This window comes from Aedes aegypti, chromosome 1, assembly GCF_002204515.2.
Source record: "Aedes aegypti strain LVP_AGWG chromosome 1, AaegL5.0 Primary Assembly, whole genome shotgun sequence".
Classification (NCBI taxonomy): domain Eukaryota; kingdom Metazoa; phylum Arthropoda; class Insecta; order Diptera; family Culicidae; genus Aedes; species Aedes aegypti.
In genome coordinates, this window is record NC_035107.1 from 305,539,693 (window position 1) to 305,550,437 (window position 10,745).

General features: G+C 41.3%; 1 protein-coding gene across 1 annotated transcript; it reads left to right on the forward strand.

Moving 5' to 3' along the window:
- Nucleotides 1-1,681, forward strand: LOC110674230. Its single transcript, XM_021838430.1, has 3 exons — nucleotides 1-236; nucleotides 294-1,310; nucleotides 1,431-1,681. Exons 1-3 carry the CDS (start codon nucleotides 168-170, stop codon nucleotides 1,584-1,586), a joined length of 1,242 nt encoding a protein of 413 aa, XP_021694122.1. The 5' UTR covers nucleotides 1-167; the 3' UTR covers nucleotides 1,587-1,681.
- The last annotated feature ends 9,064 nt before the right edge of the window (nucleotides 1,682-10,745 follow it).

Consider the following 10,745-nt stretch of genomic DNA (forward strand, 5'->3'; position numbering starts at 1 on the left):
TTTTGTTCTGACAGACTGTGCTTTGTAAACACAACACTTTCGATCGTCTCCACAGCAGAAAAAAATCCAAATTTTTGATCCGTTTTCGTCTTAATAACTGCTTAATATTTATCGAAAAGCTATTAAGAATACACAAGTCCACTAAATGCGCGAAATTCGAACCCAAAATGCTTATGAGAACGCAGGCTCAGCGAAAAGTCTACCCAAAATGTTCCATCACGCAGCTTCCCGATCAGGTGAGTGGTGGTGAAATATTTCACATCAAGGCGCCAAAATCGACCAATCAATTCCAGATGCTAATGTCCATCTTCCGGCGCCTGCCGCGGTACGCGATACTTCCGGCCACCGAAGTCTGCTCCCGCTGGAATTCGGTTATTAGCGGAAGCGAGCTGCTGGACAGCTTTACCCTCCGAATCGATCTTTCGCTGGTGGACGAAAACTCAATTAAGGCATACGCATACTTCTTGAGCCGATCGAACCGGTCCTACCGGAAACTACAGGTCGTGATCCGCGACCATCGGTCCTTCGTCGTGGCGGTGATGGCCCTGCGCAAGTTTGGACGGAACGTGACCGATCTGAGCCTCACGCTGGACCACCGGTGCGTTTATCCGTCGTTTATGCAGTTGCACTTCACTCGGATGAAGGACATCGAAATGGGTTTGGAAGAACACCAGCAAATGCTCTGGGAGCAGGAGATAGAGAGTTACGACCGGTGTCTGCTGCTGATCGCGGTTCCTAAGGAGAAGCTCAAACGGCAATCCAACCTCTGGCAGGAGGAGGCCAAATACCGGCGAATCGAGGAAATCTTCCTGGCCTTTATGTACCGGCAGTGCCTTCAGCTGGAACGACTCCGGATCAAACGAGTCAACAACTATAAGGACACCCGGACCAAGACGCTCCGATACGTCGGGGTAGAGATGGAACGTCTCCAGGAGATGGAGATCAACGGGACGGGACTAATCGTCCTTTCAGATGCATTCCTGCTCAAGAAGCTCACTGTTCAAGGAGTGACCTCCGGACGCCCGTTCTATGCCGGATTTCCACACGCCTTCCCGTTGCTAACCCACCTGGAGATTTCCGACGATATGCAATTCGACAATCTCTGCCTCTGGGAGATCTCCAAGCGCTGCGCGAATTTGGAGGATTTGATTTTCGCCTCGGACAGGATCACGAGGGAAGGGTTCTGCTTCATCCATCGGCTGACGAAGCTGAGAAAGCTATCGATCACGCTGACCGGAAAGCATCCGGACTGTCGTTTCGAGGGGTGCGGGGCGCTGCCGGTGGAGAATCTGTTCGTGTGCAGCAATGAGGTAAGAAACATTCCACATGTGGGAAAAAGTCGGGAACAATGCGGGAATTACAAAACGGATTCCCTGTGACCACCCTGGATATGTATCCAACGAATCAAATCTGACCTTTTTCTTTTACAGCTCCGAATGGAAACCATCCAGGCGACGCTGATGCAGAACGAGAACATGAAGGAGTTTGTGATTCGCACCAGGCGGTGTATCGAGTACAGTATGCTGTACCGGTTGCAGCATATCAGGCCCACGTGCCGCCTGACCTACACGTTGATAACCGTGTAGTGGGAGAGTAAGTAGACCGGAGAGGACAAGTTCTTTGTTTTTATTGTTCTGACTATTACACTTTTTTTTGTAACGATCTAAAAATACTTTCAACTTTCGCATTAAATGTATGAAATAATGGAATAACTCATAGCAATGAGTTGTTCCTCTCCAAAGATTTTACTATCTGAGTAAAGTAATCGAGTAGAATCTTTTTATTGTGTATACTTTTCACTGACGAGCGCTGTCGTAAACGTGCCTATATTTTGGCGCAAGTGCAACTTTTTTTAGCTCAATGTTGAAATATTTCACGAAAGTTCACGCTCAAACATTTCTTTTCGAGGCCTTAAATGATGAAATCAAAATTTGAATTGCTCCGCAAAAAATCTAAACGCTTAAAACAATTGAAGCACAATTGTGTAAATCGAGTTTTTGTAAAACAACATCAAATTTGTGTTAGCGTGGCTTTACACATTTCATGTGTTAACCTTCTTAACGCATTCAGGCAATCGCGTGGTTACAGTGGCCCAATTTCATATTCGTACAGGATACTGATTCCACATCAAGTTAGTAAAAAACTATTAAATGAAGTATTGAGCTACAATTACTTTATCCACATTGAAGGTAATAGGTGTCATCTATTGTTTGCCAATCACAAAATGTTTCCATTTACATTCATCTTTGGATTAATAGAAAAGTATTGAATTGATGTCTAAAATTCACCCAATTCCATATTCGTACACCTACCAAAATTCAAACGCACAACGTTCAAAACTAAATTTAGAAGCTCTATTTGATTACTGAAGTGCTTTATTATGATGTTCAGATGTAGTGAAATACATTTGGACAATTTATTAGTGGACATATATAAAATTTAGGTAAAATTATGAGAAATGCCAGTTTTCCAATGATTTTTGCTATAAAATCCAATAATTCGAACAATTACGTTTATTTTTGTCATTGGATCCAATCTATAGATTATACTCGTAAGCTCTGATAGAAATTTAGTTGAAATATATACACTTTACAGAAATCATAAACAGTTTTTATCCCTTTTGAGTTCAGAAAATTGTTGTGCCATAAGTTCAAAACTCTTCTAAAATGATATTTTCAATCAATGTAAACCAAATTTTCATTCTAAACAACAGGTAAATGTTAATTTCGAATTTGTCTGTAAAAATAATTTGAACTACGAACTTCGTTTTACAATAAAGTACCCTAAACTACGCTGTACATACCTCCACGTAATTGATGTCATCGTAATATTCAATTATCTTTGAAATTATCTTTAAATTATATTCAAAATAGCACCCTATTTTGCAATTTATTGATTTTATAAGAAAAATACAAAATAACTTGAATGAGCAGAAAGCATTGATACACTATTTAATAGAATATATCCTGTTGTTTTCATCATTTTAAAAACTCGTTTGTGTTGCGGTTATGGCAATAATATTTATTCTATAAATCTCTATAATCATGTTTGGTAGTAAAATGTAAATTAAAAATGATAATTACGCAATGTTTTGATAGGAACATTAACTATGGATTATGTATATACATTTAGGAGCCAAACATAAAGAAATTGACTAAAATTTTTGGTTTTGGATTTGTTATAAATATTATATTACCTAAGATTCAAAAGTATAAGTTGTCGATATCCACTCTTAGCTACTCTAAAACTGATTATAATTTTTTGAAACTTGTGCAATATTCGCAATTATCATTCTTAAGGAAGTGATGATGAAAAAAAAAATGCAATTTATTGTTCGATTTACCGAATATTTTAGCAAAAAACATGGGAAAACTGGTATTTTTCTTAAATTTACTTAAGTTTCAAATATATCCGTTTATAAATTTTCCAAATGTATTCTACTGCATCTGAACAACATAGCGAAGAGCTTAAGTAGTCATCTAGTCCATTAAAAATTAGTTTTGAATGCTGTATATTTCTTTTTTGTTAGGTGTACGAATATGGAATTGGGTCAATTATAGACACAATCTCAATACTTTTCCATTATTCCAAAGATTTAAGCAAATGAATACAGTTTGTCATTGCCAAACAATAGATGACACCTATAACCTTCATTATTGATAAAGTATATCGAAGTCCATGCACCATTTAATAGTTTTATACCAACTTGATATGAAAACAGTGCCCCGTACGAAAATGAAATTGAGCCACTGTATGTTTTATAGACTTTCAGACCCAATAAATAGGGTTTCAATGCTAGTAATGGAACCCTTAGTAGCTGAAATTCATTCTAGACGCTTTTTCGCAATGATATCTCAGACGCATATACGTGTGGTGGACGGAAGCGATTAAGAATGAATACACCGAATTGAATCTATAACTACTTTATTTCCTATTCACAAGTCTGAACGTGATTCTTTACTCTTCGGTTGGCGCAACATGAATGGCGCCACAGTTGTCTCCACTTTTCATTCTCCACTCTGTCTCCAATGTTCGTGAAGCGCTGCGACAGGGGTGATCATAAATCACTGCAGTAGGGGTGCTCACAAATCACACCCCATAGGCGCCCCCCCAGTTACACCAAAAATCGGACACGATGACCAGATTGGGTAACTACTGTTCGCGTATCATCTGTTGGGTGATCTCCGATTTGCTGATCGCACATGAACGCTGGTTTGACTCTATCTATCGAAATGATCTGCTTCAAAATGTTTGTCGTTGCGGCTTACCACCTGAAAGGGTCCTTCGTATGGCTGCTGCAGAGATCGTCGAACCGAGTCGACACGAACAAACACATGACTACAAGTTTTCAGCGCACTGTGTTTGAAGACCGATGGCTTGGAGTGGTGATGAGTTCTGGGTGCACGCAAATTCGAGAAATACTGATGGAGTGCCTTTGCGAAATCCGATCGATCAACATTCGAAGCGGGAGGATCGAAAAATTCTCCAGGTAGGCGCAATGGCTGGCCGTAGACGAGATCAGCAGCAGAGCATTTCAAATCTTCTCTATAAGCACTTCTTAAACCAAGTAGTACTAACGGCAGTTCCTCGCTCCATTGATTTCCTCCTTTACACATCAAAGCTGCCTTCAAGGTTCGATGGAAACGTTCCACCAATCCGTTTGCTTGAGGATGGTATGCAGTTGTGCGAATGTGATGACATCCTAGAATGTAAACCAACTCACGAAATAAATCCGACTCGAACTGACGACCTTGGTCCGATGTTATGGTCTCAGGAGTACCGAATCGGGATATCCAGATCGAAGTTAATGCCCTAGCCACGGTGGGGGCTACCATATCGGGCAATGGTACTGCTTCGGGCCAACGTGTGAAACGATCGATGATAGTCAATACATATCGATTTCCTTTCGATGGCGGCAATGGACCTACAAGATCAATATGTATATGTCGAAATCTAGATTTAGGTGGATCAAACTGAGCCAATGCCGAACTAGTGTGACGATTTATTTTTGATAGCTGGCAATCGACACAAGCTTGAACGAATTTGTTAATGTCTCGATTCATCGACGCCCATACGAATCTATCGCAGATTAGTCTCCTTGTGGCTTTCGTCCCTGGATGAGCTAGACCATGAAAGTGCTGCATGATGGTGGCACGATACTTTTCTGGCACGAAGGGTCGAATACGATTTTCCAAGGACACGTCGCAATAAACGGGCCGAGAGATATTGGGGATTCGGACAGGTTCAATCCTAAGAGTCGCTTGATCCTCTGCTATGACCGAAAGGTCAATGCCAACTTATACCTTCCACGCGGGAAAGAGCGTCAGCAACGGTGTTTTCGTTACCATTGATGTGACGGATATCAGTGGTAAACTGCGATATGTACTTCAAGTATCGTTCTTCATGGGGAAGCCTACTGGAGGAATTTGTGGTCATGGCGTAAGTGAGAGGTTTATGGTCGGTAAAAATGACGAATTTTCGACCTTCCAGGAAATATCTGAAATACTTGACAGCCATCTTCATAGCCGTCAATTCGCGTCCAAATGTGGAATAATTCCTCTGTGAATCCGTGAACTTCTCTGAATAGAAACCAATCGGTTGCCAAGACGACCCAGATGATTGTTGAAGAACCGCACCGGCTGCAGTATTTGACGCATCGATCATTAGTGCTAAATCCTTAGTTGAATCTGGATAATACAAGAGCGCGGTTTCAGCTAAAGAAGTCTTGCATCGTTCAAAAGCAGAAGTTGTCTGATCGTTCCACGATAGCGTTCGGTTGTCATTCTTCTTGCCTTCGATGCGGCGGGGGGTCCTTTGGTGACAATATGGTGTGTGACGTCATGTTGAGTCTCGGCTTGCATAGTGGCTGGAAGGGTGATTTCTCTATACTCCTTTAGCAGCTCGTGGAAAGGGTGTTCACAACTGACGGTGGTGATAGTATGGATATCAGCTATCATCAATTCTCCAGCGGATCGCAAGTTTGTTTTGACGTCGATGAGGCTTCTGTTTCTCATATCGATAAGAAGGCCGAAATGAGCCAAGAAATCGGCTCCAATTATCGCATGGCTGACGTCAGATACCAGGAAATTCCAAGTGAAACGTCTTCTGAGGCCGAGATCCGTTGTAATGAATTTAGTCGAAAATGATTTTATTTCCGAGCCATTAGCAGCATGAAGTACAAACGGAATCGGAGCGGAGAGTTTGTCTTGTCTTGAAGCTGGAACGATGGAGACGTCGGAACCGGTGTCAATCAGGAAACGAATACCGCTTGTTTTGTCGAATAGCTTTAGTCGCCGGCTTGAAAACATACTACCCACCTCAGCCGACTCAGATGGGTTGGAATTTAGTTTTTTGATTGATTGTATTTGCAGGGTTCCTTGCAATGCTCGGCATGTTGGCCAAACTTACGGTGGTACCAACATATTTCTGCTCCATTCCTGATGCGTGATGCTGAGCGGTTACGACGCCGGTCCGGACCGGAAGATGGGCTGGCTTTCAAACGACGAAATTCCGCGCTAAGCACCTCTAGTTGCTCCTTCATCTTTTCCATCTGCTCGTTGACGATTGGCGTAGAAGACACTGCAGATGTTTGAGGCGATTCAACCATTTTGTCGGCCATTTCCGCCAACTTAGCCAGCGTACCGTCGCTGATGGCCAATATGGGCCGGATGTTATACGGCATCCGTTGCAAAAATAACATTTTCAGGAGCTCTTCGTTAACGTTCAGGCCGCTGGCCAGTTCTTGCATCTTGGCCAAAAGACGCGTTGGACGCATGTCACCGAGATCAAAGGAACCCAGAAGACGTTCCAACCGTACTTGTGGCGAAAGAGCAAATCGAGAAACCAGTCGATCTTTAACTGCTTGGTACTTATTTTGCTGAGGTGGTGTCGACACAAGATCGGCGATATGGCATATCACCGATTGATCCACCTTCGCCACAATGTGGTAGAATTTCGTTTCGTCCTTCGTGACATTCGCAAGGACAAATTGCGCTTCCGCCTGGGCGAACCACATTTCTGGATCCGTTTTCCAGAATTCTGGAAGCTTCACGGACACAACGGCAGCTTGCGACGCAACGTTTTGAACTTCGTTATCTGGCATGGCGGAAAATCGGCGGAAGTTAGGTAACGTAACCAGAAACTGAACCGATCGAAACCGAATCCGGATTTTAACGAGATTTTCACTGACGCGTTAACTTATCCGCGAAATCACGTCGGGGTCACCAACTGTGGTGGACGGAAGCGATTAAGAATGAATACACCGAATTGAATCTATAACTACTTTATTTCCTATTCACAAGTCTGAACGTGATTCTTTACTCTTCGGTTGGCGCAACATGAATGGCGCCACAGTTGTCTCCACTTTTCATTCTCCACTCTGTCTCCAATGTTCGTGAAGCGCTGCGACAGGGGTGATCATAAATCACTGCAGTAGGGGTGCTCACAAATCACACCCCATATACGTTTTGTGGAGTCTAACAACAAATTCAATGTCGTTACTTCATAGTACGTCTATGAAACATACAAAATCATTCGATTTTTCCAGCGCAATATGCATTTGAAAAACTGTTGTCCGAATGCCTATTATGGACCCTCCCGGGGTCCATAATAGGATTGTTTACAGATTTGACGTTGCGTATTATGGACCCTCCATTTGATTCCCATGTAATCCGGCTCGCTGCCGACGAGCCTATTATGGACCCACCTGGAAATGCGTATTATGGACCCTCTTGTGTGGTTTCATTTACAAAACTGTTCAAATATCTGTATTTATGCGTCTCAAACCAAATATTTTGCCTGAAACTGCTGACTAACAATGTAATCGCCCCCGGTGGATTTTCATAGGAATAAAGTTGCTTTGAGTGTTAATTTTATGTTTTTCTGTAGGGGGTCCATAATACGCAAAGGGTCCATAACCGGCATCGACTCCCTATAATAATTATTAAGGTGAAACAGTTTGGAATCAACTTCTAAGCACAGACAGTCTGTGTTCTAAGATTGCACTAAAACTTCAAAGGCACAAATCTCGCGAGAGAAGCATCCAACAACAGTGCACTTTTATGGCTTTGTGAACTAGCAGAAAGCTTAAAATAAGAAGATCAGAAAAGTTTGCCAACTATTTCTCTAGTTTAGTGCCTTTGAAAACGTGAGTAGGGGCACAAGTCGGCCATTGTGGCAGCCATCTTTGGATTCTGAGATGTTTTAATGAAAAATGCCACTGAAAATGCCGCCCCAAAAGTGTTTTGCTGTCAGTCAGTAGCGCAACCAGGATTTGGTTCTAGGGGGGGTTTTGTAAACTTTAAGGTTTATTTTTGAAAACGTAGTTATGTTTGAAAATTAGTCGAGAAATTCATGTATATTACACCTTTTTAACACATATGTCAAAAATAGATTGAACAATATAACAATATATTTGCATGATACGATTCAATCGCTCTTCGTCTGTGTTACTGCTTAAATATGTTTTCAAGTTTTTCTACAATGACCACAGCAATTTACAATAGAGGTAGTGCTTCGTGAAGCCCAAGCAGGACAGTTCGGTTTTGCGTCGTCCGATAGATTTAGCTCACGGTTTCGCGCATGTTTTCGTCGCCGGAGATATTTTTTTCTGTTTTGGAGTGTCTTGCTGGATAGTGCTTCATGAAGCCCAAGCAGGACAGTTCGGTTTTGCGTCGTCCGATAGATTTGGCTCACGGTTTCGCGCATGTTTTCGTCGCCGGAGATTTTTTTTTTTTTTCCTGTTTTGGAGCGTCTTGCTGGGTAGTGCTTCGTGAAGCCCAAGCAGGACCGTTTTTACATTCAGAAATGGAATAGTGAAAAGTGAAAAATGAAAAAGTGATTTGTTTGATTTGTGTCCTCAGTACTGTTGGTTTTTGGCTGCCCTGAGTTCACCGAACCATCCGGAAGTGACATGCAGCACATAAATTTAGAGAATCAATCCGGTGAGTTTGTTCCAGTATGATACTTTTTCTTTTGTGAGCCTTCCGGATCGTTTTTGTTCGCGTCGTGGAACTTCTGATCGTTTCTTGAACGGAAAATGTTATTTTCGGAGTTTGATAATTATGTTCAGATTGCGCATTCTATCCGGGCGGGTGTAACGCAACTAACAATCGGTTGTGGATGCTTTTTAACTGTTCGATGACCCTGGAGGGATCGATCCTGCTTTTCGTATAATTTTGAGCAGAAAAACCGACTGTGTCCTAGGGTGTTTAGTTCGAACGCGCTTCCTTTCGTTTTTCGATTATCTAAAAATACAGTACCACCCAGTACAGTTTTTCAATGAGCACAGTACAGTTTTTCAATAGGCGTGATTTTTTTTTACGCGTATCGTTACACAATCCGATGACCCTGGAGGGATCGGTTTTGCTTTTTACTGGTTGTTGAGCAAAAATATTACTGCACAATCGACAAGCATTTCGCGAAATACTATTTATACTATAAATAAGCTATTGTTTTCTCTTTTGATTGCCGGCATTCAAAAGATTAATTTGAAAACGCTTAAACAACAAATATTTATGGTCTATCGCCAGCTTTCTAGGCGAATCCTGACAATATACCTTCCCCAACCTCCAACTCCATAGCACTTATGAGGGTGTCGCTGAGTCGGTGGCCTCTCATTAAGTAAGTGCTACATCAACATTTCCTTCCCCTATCCCAAGTTACGGTAAAGATGGGCGTGGCCGGGAATAGCGATATTCATGCTTTTAGTATTCTTGTTTATGATTTGAACAAGGTATACTCCCCTGCCTTGTTCTTGAAAGTAGTCAGGATGAGATTATTAAAAAGAAACATGAATGTTGCTAGTATCCAATCTACGAAGTATACCGTAACTACGCTAACGCTAACGCTAACGCTAACGCTAATGACCACAGCAATTTACAATAGAACTCATTGCCACGATTCTTGCAGTAGATCAAAAGTAAATCAGCATTGGAGAACTTGACTTGTAAATCCAAAAAATTGAGTTGAGGGTCAGAAAGGTGTTTTGCTTTCATTGTGAAGATTTTATGAACAAAACTGTGCAATATTTCAAAATTTTCAATGCGACCAACTTTGTTTTAGGATGACTCTGTAACCAGACTGAACAACTACTATAGTGGGACGCTTATTATCCTAAAAAAGACTCAATTTTCATGCATCCTTTTTCCTAAAAATTCAATGTTATTCACTATCAACACCTGCAAAATATCGAAAATGTTAGAACGCTCAATAAGACAGAGATGCTTCCACCAGATGTTTAATGCATTCTGAGATTTTCAATCTGTAAAAACCGAAGAATAGCTTTTTCGGGAATTCATATGCTCTGAAAGGCGTAAAATTGTTTGATGCTTCGGGAACTGCGTCAATTTTCTGTTAAAAAGGTCCCCATATATCTGAATGTTTAACAAACTTCTCACATAAAGCCCTTTGTTTGTTTTCCATAAAAGGCAACAAAATTTCATTAATTTCGCATGTAATTTTGAAATTCTACAGGGGTCAACAAATAAAAAGAAAACACTTTAGGAGAATATAACTGTGAAAACCATTGAATTTCACAATTTCAATTCAAACCAAACTTAATTACTACTTCGTTGTTCTTAGTTGTACGATGTGTAGTGTTGAATTTCAAAAATATATTTGGTAATTATTATATTTTTTTCTGGCTCTGGGGGGGATTTAACCCCCAAAACCCCCCCTTGGTTGCGCCACTGCTGTCAGTCATATTTGATGTTTGTTTTCATTTGAAATATCACCGCACACTGCGT